Source organism: Grammomys surdaster, unplaced genomic scaffold (assembly GCF_004785775.1).
Source record: "Grammomys surdaster isolate TR1022 unplaced genomic scaffold, NIH_TR_1.0 171, whole genome shotgun sequence".
Classification (NCBI taxonomy): domain Eukaryota; kingdom Metazoa; phylum Chordata; class Mammalia; order Rodentia; family Muridae; genus Grammomys; species Grammomys surdaster.
In genome coordinates, this window is record NW_021604619.1 from 3254420 (window position 1) to 3270932 (window position 16513).

Genomic DNA, 16513 nt, shown 5'->3' on the forward strand with positions numbered 1-16513 from the left:
TAGAATAGAATAGAATAGAATAGAATAGAATAGAATAGAATAGAATAAAGTTAGAGCATCTATCTTACACTTACTGTGAGAATCTGGTGAATTAGCATATGTCAAATGTTTAGAATGGTGCTGCCTGGCATGACAGATGTTGTACGTGTATTTAAAATATGCACACAGGTTAGGTGGGGTGGTACACACCTGTAATCCCAGCACTTGGGAGATGGAGGTAGGATGATTGCCAAGTTGAATGCCAGTCAGGCTATATAGTAATTTATATATGTGTATATATTTATGTTTACATATGTAACAAAACATATGAACAATATAAGTGTTTATATGGTTATGTATTTATATTTTATGACCATAAACATATAAGTACATACATGAGAATATTGTTTGTTCTTAGCCAGGCACAGTGACATGTACCTTTAATTCCAGTACTTGGGAGGCAGAGGCAGATAGATCTCTCTGAGTTCGAGGCCAGCCTGGTTGGTCTGCAGAGTGAGTTCAAGACAGCCAGGGATATGCTGAGAAACCCTGTCATGAGAAAATAAAAACAAAAAGAATATTGTTTATTCTTATGACTGCTTTCAGTGTTTGGGTTAGCAATACCATAGGTGCAGAATGTTGCTTGTTTGGGGGGATATTTTTTTTATTTTGACATTTCCACCCACTGGCTAATTATATATTCAGCATGGTACTTTTCAAGGGTTCTCACCATTCCAGATACTTGCAAAGGCACCTAAGATACAGAATACTAATTATAGTTTTCTTTAAATTTTAAGGCTTTTCTGTCCAACAGTTAAAACTCTGCACTCTTGATGTGAAATGTATATTCGATGTGAAAGAGAGTATTATTATGCTGTCATAATACCTTCTTATATAAAGGCTTGCTAAGAGATGATACATTTCCCCCCCTCTGGTCTCCAGCAAATTAAAACGGCGCTCAAGTACACTTTGGGATTTGTTGTGATCTGCGCACTGCTGCTTCTCGTTGGGTAAGTCTTGGTATTTCATTGTGCCAATGGAAACAAGAATTATTTGAGTAATGATAACAGAATGTTCATTCAGAAAAAGCTAGACAAGGAAAACAAAACATAAAGGGGAGAAAAAAAACCTAAACAAGTGGCTTTTTATGCCACCACTGTGCAGAGCCACAGTGAGCACTGGTCTTCCCTTTAGCCATTTGCACTTGTCTCTCCTGTGTGCACCCTCCATCTTATTACTGACTTTACATGAATGCATTTGTGTTTTGTATATTGTATTTTATTTAATTCTTGGTGATGTTCTGATACTAACACTTGCTGCAATGTTCTGGAAGTCTTTCCCAGACTGGGAATGTGGAGTTCTCTGCTGATGGGGGCAGGGCCCTCTTAGAGGACAGCAGTTCATGTGTGAGAGTTCTGGATCTCCTCCATGGACCTGCATGATGTCCATGTGTTAAAAGCTCAAATCTGTCTGTAGAGCTCTGTGGATTTTAATGGAAGTATCAGTGAAGTTTTATTCATTAATTCCTCAGTCTGACATCTGTCCTTGATTGTTGGAGACTTTTGTTTTTGTTAAAATAGATCTGATCCTTTAAAAAAAATTATAGCAGAAAGGATGATAAAATGATCCCTATTTGCAATGTCAAGCTTCCTAAGTGTTTTTAATTAAGATTGTTTTAATATTATAAGACAATCGCATCATTTCCCCATTCTTTCATCCCTCCAAGCCCCGTGGTCTATATTCCCTTGAAGACATACATTGGGTGGTCATGCTTTTTAATACTTTTTTAAATAATGAATTTGGTAGGTTTTAAACAAATTCTTAAATTTTATTCTATGTGTAAGGTTGTTTTGCCTTCACGTGTGTCTGGTTATTACCTGTGCCTTGTGCCCGCAGAGGCCAGAAGAAGGCATTGGATCTGGAGGGATAGAGCGTTATGAGCTGTGGGTACTGGAACTGAACTTGGGTCCTCTGGGCTTTAACCACGCACTAGCTGTCTTTCCAGCCCATGATTTGGTGTTTTAAATTTTAGTAAATAATTTTCAATACTTTAAACATTCATTAGCTGTACTTTGTGATGAGAATGGAACCCATGGTGGCCTGTGTATCCCAAGGATTGTGGAGCTTGTGGGTCCTGTTCTAGTTACGGTCCTGTTTCTCTTGTCTGTCTGCCTGGGTCATAAAAGACTGTACGTTTAGGGTTTTGTTATTTGTTATAGCTGCAGAATATGCTTTTATAAGCCCCCTTTCCTAATACAGAAGGCCAGAGAGAGGTATTTATGCTAGCTTTCTCTGATGACATTTAAGCCATCTCTGTTAGCCTGCTACTTAAAACAGGGTCAGCAAGATAAAAGGGCAGATAGGAAGCAAATACTTTAGGGTTGTAATGCATTTAGCCTGTGTAGTCATGTGTCCCCTTGTAGCTCTGAGGTAATCATAGACTTATAAAGCAAAAGTAACAGTAAAACTATTGGATTTTCATAAATACAGGCGGTCAGCATGCAGCAGATCTTGAAGTAGAGTAGATCAAGAACTATCAATAAACCCACCTGTCTGTGCACACACCATGTAAGAGAAAAGGGATTAAAGACTAGTAGTGTTTCAGTTAGCCGGGCAGTGCCCTTCTCATTGATTACCACGTGTAAATATTTGAATGAGGCTTACATTTTCAGTTATGTCATTTACTGAATTGCTTGAGGATATCTTTAAGGCAGAATACCCTAGTTTCTTTGAAAAGGCTTTCTCGCTGATAAATCTGTAGGTAATTTGTATAGCCAGGCTGTGGTCTAGGTTTGATATTTGTAGGGCTCAGTAGTCTGGAGCACTTGTGGTTTGTGTCAGTGCTAGATCTTGGGGCCATCGAAGGAAGTTGATGGTCTCTGTTCTCAAGGTCCACACTCAGGACACGTGTAAGTAAATGAATTACAGTGTTTAAGCCCTCCAGTGAGAGATCCACATGAGACATTGATGCTGAGGAGCACCTTGGAGAATCAGAAGACTAGGAGGGAGCAGTGATTGAGCTGAAATTTGAATTGGTCAGTTAGCTATGTAAGGAGAAAAGGCAGATGGCGTGCAGACTGTAATAGTTTGCTCGTGCTGCCATAACAAAGTGCCACAGGCCAGACGGCTTAAACGGTAGACATTTAATTTTCACAGCTGTAGAAGCAAGAAGCTTGTGATCAAGATGTTGGCAAGGCTGGCCTCTGGTAAGAGTTGTGCCGGCTTGCAGATGGCTGCCTCTTACTGTGTCCTTTTCTGTGTAACATGGAGGTAACTGCTGTCTCCTTTCAAAGATATCAATGTCTTTTACATCACAGCTGAAGAGTGATGTAAAAAGTATGTGACTTTAGACCCACCTTTCCCCACACAAACTAACAAGCAAACAATCAACAAACACAATGTGATGTATCAAGTGATCACATAGACCCTTGGCACGTAATTAGACAGGTATGTAGACTCCAAGTTTAGTGTGCAGTGTTTTAAGAAGTACTAAGTTTTATCCTGCTTAGCAATCAGGAGCCAGAGATGTGTGATCGCGACTCAAGGGAAGTTAATATATACGATCCTGCTTTAAAAGCTATAGCACTATAAAGGTTGCGTGGACGGGGTTCTTGGACGTTGGGTTTGGGAAGTGATGTATTAAAAGGTAGCAAGATCACCTGGGTAAGCCACTCATGATTCTGGTGAGAGGCTAGTGTCAGAAAGGTGTTTGTCAGAGAGCAAGAGGAGACAGATGAGTCAGTGGGAGGAGAGATAGGGTGTGACATAGTGGATGAGGTAGGAGGTGAGACTCTTGATTGTGCTGGATTCATCCTTTCAGTCTCCAGTCTCCTGAAAGTCATTAGCCTCTTCTTTGCTTCTTCCCAAAGATACACTAAATTAGGCTAACTCAGTGATTCATACTTCAGAATGTTTTCACTGAGCAACTTTTCAGTGAGGAGAGGGAGGATTCTAATCTTACTGTGTTCCAATCTGTTTGCTAGTGTGGCTGTAGAAACTGGGCTTCTCTCTAGTCACTGTCTTTGAGTAAGACAAATTAAGGCTATATTGATGTGAATTTAAACTACAGCTCACTCTTGTTTCCCATAAATCATCACCATTTAATAATCCTGATAGTCTTATTAACTTATTTTTTGCCTTTTCAGAAGTGATGTGTCACATCCTTATTTGATTTCAAGTGCCTTTCTAAAGTAAATGTTTGATTACATTTTGAGAATTTCACCCAGTACCTTTTGATCAAATTTACTCCACACTCTTTCTTTTAACTCTTCCCAGATCTATTCCCATGCCCCTCCCCCTCCATCTCCCTCATTAATGTAAAAAGTTATGGACTCCAGTTTGTGCCTCTCATGTACTTCTGCATATGTCTCATCCACTTGAGCATGGTCAGCCTACCAGGAGCCTCCACTTTAAAGAACACTGACTTTCCGTCTCTGGAAGGTCATCAGTCGTCCATTAGGTCTCAGATGGGTGCGCTCATGAGCCCCCTTCTATGCTGTGCTCAGGTTTTGTCTGGCTTTGTCTGGCTTTGTCTGGTGCAAGGCCTGTGCAGCCATTCTAGCTTCAGTGAGGTCATAAGTACAGCAGTCCTCTCGTTTCCAGGAGGCAGTGCTTGGTTGTGCTCCGCTTCCCCAGTCCTCTGCCCTTCGCCCCATGTAAAGAGCTAAGCTTGTGCTGGTGCATATTGACCATTACTCCCCTTACATTACATCCAATAGTTGTGTACTGTTGTTTAGAATTTAGTGTTTAGTTACAGAATTATTTTTCATTCTGCCTATTGATATTTCTCTTTATTTCAAATTATTTGGGTTCCGTTTATTAATGATTAAATCCCTGTGGTAATGTGGTTGGGGAGATGCTTTGAGTTTCTGCTCTGGTTTCTGCCTGAACTAAGTCTCTGATGGATTTCATCAAAATAATTAATTCTCTGAAATCAGTCCAACTTAACGTTTGTATCCTTTTCTTTTTTTTTAAAGTTTAGTTAAAAAATTTGGGTCGTTTGACATTTCTTCTTGTATTACTCTGTTACTTCTGAATTGTTGAACAGTCAGCCTCAGAAGTTGTATCATCAGGCATTCCTCCAACCCAGGGTTAGTTCAGTGTCTATTCTGACAAAGCACAGTACTTTTGATGACCTAAAAGTGGAATTTTTGAGTATGAATACTACTTTCAAGTATTTGTGATATATTTTAATCATACTTTAGATGAATTTTTTAATAAAAGATTTTTTTTCTAAATTCACGTTCCAAACTAAAGAGTTTGTTTGTAGGCTGTCAAGAAAAAGTTATGTTTAAATGAAACTAGGTTGTTATATAAATAGTTCTTCTGGCTTATTTTACTGTTAATTAAACCTTAGCAGTTAAATTAATGATTAATACTATTGATATATAATGTACAGAAGTTATTTTTAAAACTTTACTCTATTTGACTGCTTCTGTTTGATTTTACTTCTGCACCGTACATGAATATTTTACATTTATGCATACACTTAGTAGTTTTATTTTTAAAGTGATAAGAGCTTCTCTCCAAGATTAGGAAAACTCATGGCAACGTGAGTACTTAGACTTGCCTTCCACAAGCTGTCGATTGAACTCGAGGCCTTGGTGTGCAAGATAACCCTTCAGAAACACTGTACCATGAGCCTTGATCTACAGCTCACTGATTAGGAATTAAATAACCCCACCCCCACCCCGACATAGGCATTCCAGTCATTGTTTTATAAGAACTGGAGTAAAAGTTTTTTAAACCTTCAAAATAATTGCTTTGTTTGGAAAATATTTTCAACACAGATACTATACCAATATATATTCATTTGTATATATTCAATATATATTCATCATTTTTTAAGTTTTTTATTTATTACATGTAAGTACACTGTAGCTGTCTTCAGACACCCCATAAAGGAGCATCAGATCTCATTATGGATGGTTGTGAGCCACCATGTGCTTGCTGGGATTTGAACTCATGACCTCTGGAAGAGCAGTCAGTGCTCTTAACTACTGAGCCATCTCACCAGCCCCCATATTCATCATTTCTTCTGTAAAAAACTGATACATCCTACTGCTTTCCTTATATTAAATGAGTTTAGGAAGGAGGTATGACTAGCATGGTTTTCTCTTTAGAGTGATTTTTCCGTATGTTATCTTGAGGCCATCAACTTTTTAATCTTAATATCTTGATGTCTTCGTTTATTATTCCAGCCTGGAAAATAAACCGACTATATTCTGTTTTCCGTTATTTCTTAGTGTAAGCTCTTGTGGTTGTGTTTAGTGTGCTCCTCTGCCCTGTAGAAATGTGATGTTCTCTGCTGATTGTGACACATTATGTTTCAGTTTTACATGTAAATGTATTGAAGTGATTGTATGTGTTTTTCTGCTAAGTCAACATAGAATTTTTTCTAATATCATGCTTCAAAACAAATCCGCAATAAAGTAAGTCTATCAGTGAGAACCTCCTCATACTCTTGTGTCTGGCACGCATTGAGGATTTGGAAGAATTGATCTTTCTTTTAAAAACCTCAATTCAGTTTTGGGCCTTTTTTTTTTCTAACTTATTTCTAAAGCCTTTAGACAGAGTTATTTTCTCCTTTGTAGTGCCTTTGTGCCGCTGAATCTACCCAACAACAACAACTCTACAGAGTGGGAAAAGGTGAAGCTCCTGTTTGAAGATCTCGGAACTGGTCGTAAGTGTTAAAAACATCTCTTTAAGGAATTCCTAGTTTGCGGTTTTTGGAAATTTATGAAGATTAGCCAGTTTTTACTTTTCTAAGAACCTAGCTCTACCGTTCTGTACTTCACCGAGGAGGTTTAGATTGTTAATGCTGCCTTCCAGCCGTTATGTAGGCAGCTTCTCTCTTCTACAGAAAGGTACCTGTTGCAAAGAAGCTTTAATGTACAAAGTGTTTTAATGGGCTTGTTATTTTAATGTGATCTTTAATACCTTATGATAATTAGAATGATATATGTAAAAGAAATATGCTGGGCATAGGTTTTTATTTTAAATTTTAATAGGATAGTACTCTATCATGCTACTAAAGATGAAGTCATACTGTATTGAGAAAGTAAATTACACATTTCATAGGAATTGAGTAATGTTTTACTGTCGATTTATGGTACCATAATGTGTCAGCATTGCTTTTCTTTTTTGAGATCTGAGATAGAAACATGTGAACAGTCTAAGGCTATGGCTTAGGGGCTAAAGTATCTGTCTGGTACATAAACATAAGGACCCGAGTTTCCATCTCCTGGACTCATGTGAACGGAGGATGTCCTGGCATGCCTCCATACCTTAGCTAGCAAGTGGAGACCAGCAGCTCACAGGGGCTTGCTGGGCCAGCAGACAAGCTGAAATAGTGTGCTCCAGGATTAACTGCTAGACTTTATCTCAAACAATGAAGACAGCGACCAAAGAAACCATTTGATATTAACCTTTGACCCAATCACACACATAAGCAAGTGCCACAGTCCTGTGCACACATGCATGAACACATAAACGACATAAAAACATATCATAGAATTAATAAAATGGAGTATTATGCTAACACATTTAGATTATCAAATGTGTTAATAATCAAAATGGTCTGCTCCAAATAATTCAAAATTAATCATTAGGAATTATTCCTATATATCTGAGCTAGCAAGACTGTTCAGCATATTAAAGTACTTGGCTCACAAACATGAAGACCTGAATGCAATCCCCAGAGCCCAGACAAAAGTAGGAGGAGAGAACTCTGTAACCTTGTCCCCTGACCTCCACACTTGTCCCATGGCAACTGTGCACACATACACACACACACACACACACACACACACACACAAATATTAATATTATTTTTAAAAGACAATCACTCCTAACTGACTAACGGATAACTACACTGGTTGAAGATGCTGATGATATTTCCTTAATAAAACTCTGTGATCTGCACATGCACATAAACAGATCCTATTGACAGAGCACTTGTAGCATACTTGTAGAATCGATTACTTTGCTACAAGGAAAAAAAAACCTACTTGCACAAATTATTTTAAAGCATTTGTTCAGTGAAAGAAGCCAGATACATCTGAAAATCACAATATGTTGATATGCTTTTAAACAGGTAGACTAATATATAGTTTGATAAATTATAACATGGAAGGTCGTACTAACTAAACGGATTTTTATAGTGACGGACATGTTCTACACCTGACTGCATTCAAATACGTACAGTCAAATTTATGTTAGATAAATACATATGTCTACTTTAGGATACATTAATTAATATTTTGGAGAGTCAAATATACTAGATATCTTAATACATCTAGGAAATAGGAAGCGGGAAATGAGACTAGAAATCAGGAATTCTTGGGTTGGGACTGGAAGAAAGGCTCATCAATTAAGAGCACTTCTTGCTCATCCAAAAGACCAGGTTCAATTCCCAGAACCTATACAACAGCAGCTAATAGCTCTCACAACTCTTGCAGAGGACTGAAGTTCAGTTTCTAGCAACCATAATGGAGGGCTCACAGACTCTAACTGTAACTCCAGGCATCCAACGCCTCTGTCCTCCACAAGGACCTGCAGTATTCTCATGGCCACCTACCTACAACCTGTGTGTGTGTGTGTCTGTGTGTGTAATTCTTTATATGTGTTAAATAAAACTGAGATGAGTTAAAAGATACATCATTTAAGTTTATTAACCTTCATGAACATATTACTGTTTAAACATCACCAACATAAAAGATTTATAACCTTTCCACAAATGGCTGGAGGCAGGTGGAAGATTCCCCAAGCTTGTTAGCTACTGGGTCTAGATGAATTTATGAACGTTTGGATCACTGAAAGACCCTTTTCAGAGAGGGCAGGTTTAGAAAAAAGTGAAGAGCAACAGGAAAACACACAGTGCTGACCTCTAACCCCTGCCTTTACACACAAGCTCACACATGTACATAAGGCCACACACCCCGACACACACGTGATCACAAAAGAAAAGGTCCATTTTTCATCATCATCATCTTTATGCACCTGATATTTTACTGATTTCTTTTTAGCTCCACTAATTAAACTGATTTTTCTTTCTAATTTTAAAAGGAGGAAGGAAAGGAAATCTTAGCTGATCTAAATGATTATTTGAGATGAATTAATAAAGAACTCTTTAAAAATTCCCATCTTGAATCGAATAAGCACTTGAAGGACATCATGATATCTATTTGTTTCATTCCTTCATATGCCTATAGGAACCTGATTTCTGTGTTCTGTATGCTCTGATAAGTAGGAACAGTAGACTCAGAGAAGCTTACACTAACAATGTCTTTTGTTTCACAGAAGGTCTGGCTGCTCTGTCGTTTTCCATCAGCTCTCTGACCTTGATTGGGATGTTGGCAGCCATAACCTACACAGTAAGTGCAACCGGAGTGTCTGAGACGGAGTTAGAGCATCACCCTGGGCAGCAGTTTGTATCTCAGGCATCTTCGTACTGTCCTTCCCTCCTCAACTTCTTATTCCTGTTTTTCTTACTTTGAGACTTGGTTATCTTACCTGTTTGCAGAATTAAGACTGAGAAATGAATCTTATAACTTGTGGGTTTCAGCTAATTATATCATGTACAGATGTGGAGTTAGTAATGTGTACATGACAGAGCCCTGGACCACTGGCCAGTTTCTAGTTACTAGTTCATAGGCTTGTTCTGTCTAGGCATGTACTTGTGCAGTCAGTCACTGGCACTCCTCTATATGTAGACTCTATAATATATAGTGTATAGTATATAGACTGTACTGCTATGTTTTCTGTTTTCTAACTTTCTGACTTTGTTCATTTTTCTGGAAGTGGCAAGACATGGATTAATGACTGCTACCTGTACAGACTGCTCTTTGGTTTGGTGAAATTAAAACCATAATCGGTGCTCTTTCTCAACCCTTCCCCACTGAGCTGTATAAGCAGCATTTAAATTATCTGGAAGCCTTTGAGATTCTTGATTTTTGTAAAGATGAAAAATACTGTTTTTTTAGAAACATTTTTGCCTGGCTTTCTTTAGGCATAAAAGAGGTCAGCTGTTATTATAAGAACAGAACTGAGTTATGTTTCATGCTCATTTATGTGTTATTACATGCATAATGAAAAGAACCTTGGGCTGGTAAGATTGCTTACTGGGTGAAGGTGCTCTGAGTTTTGTTGTGAGAAATATATGAAATGAACCCACAGACTTCCCACGCTACTGCCGGCCGCTCTCTGTCAAGGCATGGTCTACTCTAGGTCTGCCAACTCTCTGGCAGGGCCAGAGCTCCCGTGTTCCCTTTGCTGCCACGCCAGCCCCATGCAACGACTGTCCACCTCGTGGTCAGCTGCCACAACACCCATTTACCTGGTAGAATCAAAACTCTTGAAGCTTAAAATTAACCAGTCAGATTTATATATCAATAAATTCTCCATACACAAGATGCCCACACAATTTAGACAAGCTATCCCAATTATTCTAATCCTATAAGATATTCATAGTTACCTGTGGCTACTTAAAGCCACACTGGTTCTGAATCATCTTGTTCATCTTCTATCTTGATTCTCTTCCCCCCACCCCTCTCTCTGTGTCCCTCTCTCTGCAACTCTTAGCTCTGCCTTTCTTTTCCCTGTGCAATCACAGGCCTCCTGCTGCACTGATATTTAAATACATTGGACAGGGAAAATCTTGCCACAGAGTTTGATCTCTAGAACCCATTTAGTGGAGAGAACCAACTACTACTAGTTATCCATATACGTGTCCATATACAAACACACACACAAACATACATTTTGTTACCTTGAGGGTTTTATTTAGGTATTAGTTTTATTATTCATCTTTAGTTGTCTGCATTTTAATGTATGAGTACATAAGAAGTTTGCCATGTGCTATAAGGTGGGAGGGGGCCTATCTGTCTGTCTCACAAAATATGTTTACAGCATATTGTTTGTTCTTTAAAAAGAAGTCACAAATGATAAACCAATCAGGAGTGAGATCTGGGGCTCCAGTTGCTGTTCTCTGGCTGGACTGTCATGCTGATTTTGAGTTTGTTTCTTAACCTTCTCAAGTCTGTGTCCTGTAGGAGAAAAGAAAGGTTTTGTAGGTGTTTGTGATGTTCACCAGGTATTGTTTATAGAAGTGCTGTGGTAATTACAGGAAACTGAAGTATGCAGTGGATGAAAGATTAGTCAGGAGAAACAAATGGACAAGAGAGAAAACCAACCTGTAACACCATCGTCGAGAGCTATGAAAGGCCGAGGACTCACCCTGATTAGAATCTGCTCCGCGTCTATGGCTTCTTAAGAAGATGCCAGACTTCTCTGAGTCAGACAGGAGCCTTGGTTAATCACAGCAGCAGTGCTCCATAATCTTGATGTTGTCCTGTTCAGGTTTCTGGTTTAGTTTCCATGTGTAGTTGTGAGTAGAATCCAGGAAATATGCACACAGTGAGGTGCGCTACAGGATGAATTATGGCTCAAGGAAGCTGAATCATTTACATGGATAGCAAACATGTTTCCCTTTTGTCCCAAAGGAAGATGCTGCCTGTATCTGCCTAGGCTATTTGCTATACCAATGTCCTTTAAAAGGTACTACTGGGAGGGAGGGAGGGAGGCAAGGGGTCAGGTGGCTTCCAGTTTGTGAGTGAGGAGAAAAATGAGTGAAGTTACTAAGACCATTTGAAAGATGCTTCCTGAGTGAGCAGTGTTACGATGCAGAGAATATTGTAATTGATTAATTAATTAATTAATTAATTATATTTCATGTATGGGTGCTTTGCCTGCATGTATATGCACTTGGGTGCTGGTGCCTGCAAAGGCCAGAAGAGGGAGCGAGATCCCCTGGAGTTGTAGATGATTGTGAGCTGATCTTTGGGTGCTAGGAATCGGACAAGGGTCCCCTGCAAAATTGGCCAGTGTTCTGTACTGCTGAGCCATTTCCCCAACCCCTGGAGAAGTATCTTTAACTAATGTTTTATGGTGTTCAACTCTGAACTTTTTCATTTAATCATTTAAACCAAAAATGATCATACTGAATTGAGATATTTTTTAAAGCAATTTTTCTCAAATACAGAGGAGTGACCTTAAAGATACTGATAAAATAACCAGAGGAGCTTATACTAAGATTGGGAGCCAAAGGTCGCAGAGTTGCTGCTGAATAGAAAGAAAGACTGCCTACGTCCGGAGGCTAGGGAAGAGAGTTAAGGAGTGTGGGTTTAAACTACCTAGGAGTTACAGCTTCTCTGTAAGCTGAGCATACAGCGAAATGGGGAAGCTTACTGTGGAGCTCAGATTCAAGAACCTCCTCACCTACTTCATCATCTCAGTGCCTTTATGAAGTTTCCGAGTGATGGTTTAACTAAACAGTGTAGTAAGTCTAAGAATCAATCTGCTGCTGACTACTTGTGAAATAGTCCTTGTTAACTTGATTAAATATTTAGTTTTATATAAACCAAACTGCAATTTCTGCTGCTTTCTTTCTTCTCTCCGTGAAAGTAAAAACATGCACAAGGCAATTATGTCATGAGGAGGGAGGGAATGAATTATTCAAGGATGTGCAAGTCAGACATGTTTTCATAATTGATGGGTAGTTGGAATTGGGAGGGGGTGGAAAGAGAATAAAGATTATTTAAATAGCATCGAAAATATGCTTGAAGCACAGTGTGATAACCTTTCACATCTAACCCTGGAGTTTGGCTCATTTTGTCACTGATGTTGACAGTGGAAGAAGGAGAGCGTGTCCAGCTGTGTCAGGTGCCTGAGTGTATCTGTAACATCTGCTGTCTACCATGGGCTTCCCAGATAGGAATGGGCCAGTGATTTCTTAACATTATTAAAGTCTAATCAGAAAGTTACAGAATCCCTTTGAAAATTAGTCAAAAAATACCTTGTAGATGGCTACCATTAGTGTAAATAGGTAATTAATATTACTAATTATAATGTTTGTCTACAGTTGAGCTATATAAAGGTTTTCCAGTTTCATTATGGAAAAGCTTAAGAATTGGTCTTTTGTGAAGTACAGTGTGAAAGGAGGCGTGGAAGATAGTCACAAAGGTAGAAGGGATTTAATTTTAACTGCAGTACCCAAAGTGGGAAATTAAGATCTGGAAGACTTTGATCCTGCATCTAAAGAATCAACTAAATGGGAATTATGTCTTGTCCCAGAATTCATAGCTAAGTTTTTTATATTAAGATTACAGCCATTTCTGTACCAGTCAAGCGTGTTTCTTATATATAGTATATGTTATTTAGTTTAGAAATTAGTTGATCCCTTAAATTTCACTTCCATTTTGACACTGTACTGTGTTTCAAATATTAACTAGGTAATCTCACTCAATTTTAGGAGAATGACAAACAATTGTCTATTGTTTTAAGCCTAACTTGACAGGGATCTGCTACCTTTTAGATTTTACAAATGAAACCTCTGGGGAAACATACCTATGCAGATATTGTAAATTTTCTTGGTGCCACCAAGTGGGGAAATATTGAATGAAGATCTTTCCATATAAAATATAGCCACTGGTGTGCTTAATGACAAGGTTGCTAACTGCACACTCATCGGAGAAACATCAAAATGTCCTCTAAAGTTCTTATAAATTAGAAGAATCTAGTATTCTGCTCTACGTACATTTGCTATAGATTAGTTATTAGTGGCCATTAATTATATATTAGTTATTATATGTGTAGTAATAAATGTTGCACAACATTTCCATTTATGCTATTGAGAAATAATAATGTACCATGTCTGGGACCTGCTTTGAAGCTTTGAACACCATTGTGTGGATTTTCATTGTTTTGTTGCTTTTTGTCTTCCCACTTGAAAGGAGAAAAATGTACACCCCCATGTACCTAGATAGAAATTGTGGAACAGCTTCTAAATGAGGCTCTCCCTTGTAAGAACACAGAGCCCTCTACTGCTGTTCTGCAAACAGCTGTCCAGTTTTGTTTACTGTCCTGATAAATATGAAGAGAGAGCTTTACTCTCTGCGCTTCTGTTCCTCTTCTCTGGTCTATATGAATTGTTTGTCTGTGTCCTGTGCCGGAAGTCTATCTTCAATATGCAAGAGGCAGGTATGATCAGTATTTTATACCAGCAATGTACATAACTCAGTGGAAGGTGACTGCTCCAAAGCTAGGACTGAGTTTGCAACTAGGCAGTGATCCTGCTGTGTCCTGACCCCTGCCCTGTCATCAGTGTCAGGACACAGTCAGGCTTCCCTGATGTCAAACCTGAGAAAATATATGTGTTCTTAAGGGGAAGGCGGGAGTTCTTGTGCAGGAAATTGATTCATTAATTGTAGCAACACGTGTGTCAGTGAATTAGAGGTTTTACAAACGCATGGGGAATGTTTCCTTATTTTATGTGCCTGTTGATGAACTGTAGCAAAAATCCAAGATTTTTGAGTTAGAAACATCATTCTAAGTAATGGAGTAACATATAGAAAAATTTCCATCCTAAACTCATCAGTGAAATAAGATGGAAACGTGTGTGAACTTTATACGTAATGTTTTGAAACATTTTGGTGATTTATTCTTGGAAACAAAACCAAAACAGCAACAAAAATTGGAGGCAATTTAGGGCTAACCTAGAAGCTTTTGAAATTCTTACTCATTAGAGTTGCCAGTTCCTCAGAAATCCACTGGAGGGCAGTAGTAAGCAATGAAAGTGGTTTTGAGCATTTTTCCCCTCCCTGAAGTATCAAGTTAAATTCAAAAGATTATTTAGAAACCTTAATATTTTAAAATGTTTATATCAAGCTTATTAAAACCTAAACATTATAGTTAATTTTCTTGATAATCATTGAAACGCAAATGTGCAATTTAGAAGCAAGTCAGAGTTGGTTAAGCAAGCCAGTGGTATTCGCTACCTTCAGTGAGATTTCCAAGAGGTAGGGTATCCTGGTGTCCTCTTAAAACAGGTTGTTACCACACAAATATTTCTCTTTTCTAACGCACTTTACATGAAGCTACTGAGTAGTTCACATCAGCTGTTCCATTTAATACGTTGGTGTATGTAAGAAGATAACTCCCATGTTACTGAAGAGCTCTCCTATTCTCAAGATTTTTAATCAAGTACTATCTTCATAGGCAAATTACCAGCTTAGGATATGTTCGTACAATAAGGACAGGAAAGAAACGAATTGGGACCTAATCTGAACACATCAAACCATCTCTGCTCTTGTGATTCCACATAGCCTAGAAGCCTGATTAGCCAAGGCTGGCAGACCAATAATGTTAACCACACACTGATATTTATTATAAGCAAGGCACATTTGCAAATCTGGGGAAGTTTCTCAGACATGGTGTAATTAAGCGGAGACTTGAAGTGCATTGAAATTTTCTAATGAGGCAGGCAGGCAGTGGCATTCCGGGAGGGCACTGCATGTATTAAAGAACGGTCCACGAGAGCTTGAAGTGGGTCACTAGAGGGTTTTAAGAGTGGTTAGCAGTTGGGGGACAGATGAGGTTAACAAGATGATAGGGATGCAGGATGACTACGTGAACAGTCAGCCTGGCCCACAGTAAACAGTTAGTAAGACTGCTGTTTAACTCGATCTTAAGTGAGGTTCTCAGAAGATCTGTACATATACACATATACATATTCTACGCATATATGTATGTATACATATATATACACGTATATGTATGTATATTATATATACACATATGCACATTAGATACACACACATGTGTATATATAGACATATACATATATGTATATATATTATATATGTGTGTATAATATATGTATACATGTGTATATTAAGAATGGGTGGCTGATGCCAGGCCGTGGTGGCGCACGCCTTTAATCCCAGCACTCGAGAGGCAGAGGCAGGTAGATTTCTGAGTTCGAGGCCAGCCTGGTCTACAGAGTGAGTTCCAGGACAGCCAGGGCTACACAGAGAAACCCCATCTTGAAAAACCAAAAAAAAAAAAAAAAAAAAAAGAATGGGTGCTGAGTAGAACCACTCTGGTTCCAGCAGCCGTGGGTTCTGTGTACTGTTTCCCTCTCTACCTCCTACATTAACCCTAGAAGCACTTTCCCTGAATCCTGTCCTGTGAGAGGATTTTGAGTGAAATTCTCAAGACTCCTGGAGAATCTGAAAGCTTACTAATGAGAAGGTAATAGTCTGATGTGGGTATTAAAGTGAGATCACTTTGAAGCAGCACTGAAGATGGATTTGGACTAAGACCAGCAGAACAGTCAGGAAAATGAACCCACCCTGGGCTGAGAAAGTAGACTGAATCCAGAATATGTCACAGATATTAACGAAAACAGTAGATTCCCAGTGAAGCAGTACTAGAGTTAACACGCTAAGGAATTTACAGCTTTCCTGAATAGAATGGGGAGCCCAATCTCATGCCCTTTCCTAACTCCAGGGGAGACTGAGACTCCTGGGGGGCCATGGTTGTGTAATTAGAAGAGATAACGAAAAGATTTTAGAAGACAAGCTTGACAAGCTTGCATCTAATCAGAGTCTGATGTTGCAACCACGAGGTAATAGTTGTCAGCATGTCTTAAGTACTTAAAGTTAGCGTGTCTTTGAATAGTGGCTACATAGCAAGT

At 38.7% G+C, this 16513-nt stretch overlaps 1 protein-coding gene across 1 annotated transcript in view; it reads left to right on the plus strand.

The window, feature by feature from the left end:
• The window catches only part of Lmbrd1 (LMBR1 domain containing 1), a 75424-nt gene that overhangs the window by 24126 nt on the left and 34785 nt on the right, over window positions 1–16513 (plus strand). The window contains exons 5-7 of the mRNA XM_028767236.1: window positions 922–989; window positions 6573–6661; window positions 9280–9353. Coding sequence (XP_028623069.1) covers window positions 922–989; window positions 6573–6661; window positions 9280–9353 — 231 coding nt within the window. The remainder of the gene's footprint in view (window positions 1–921; window positions 990–6572; window positions 6662–9279; window positions 9354–16513) is intronic.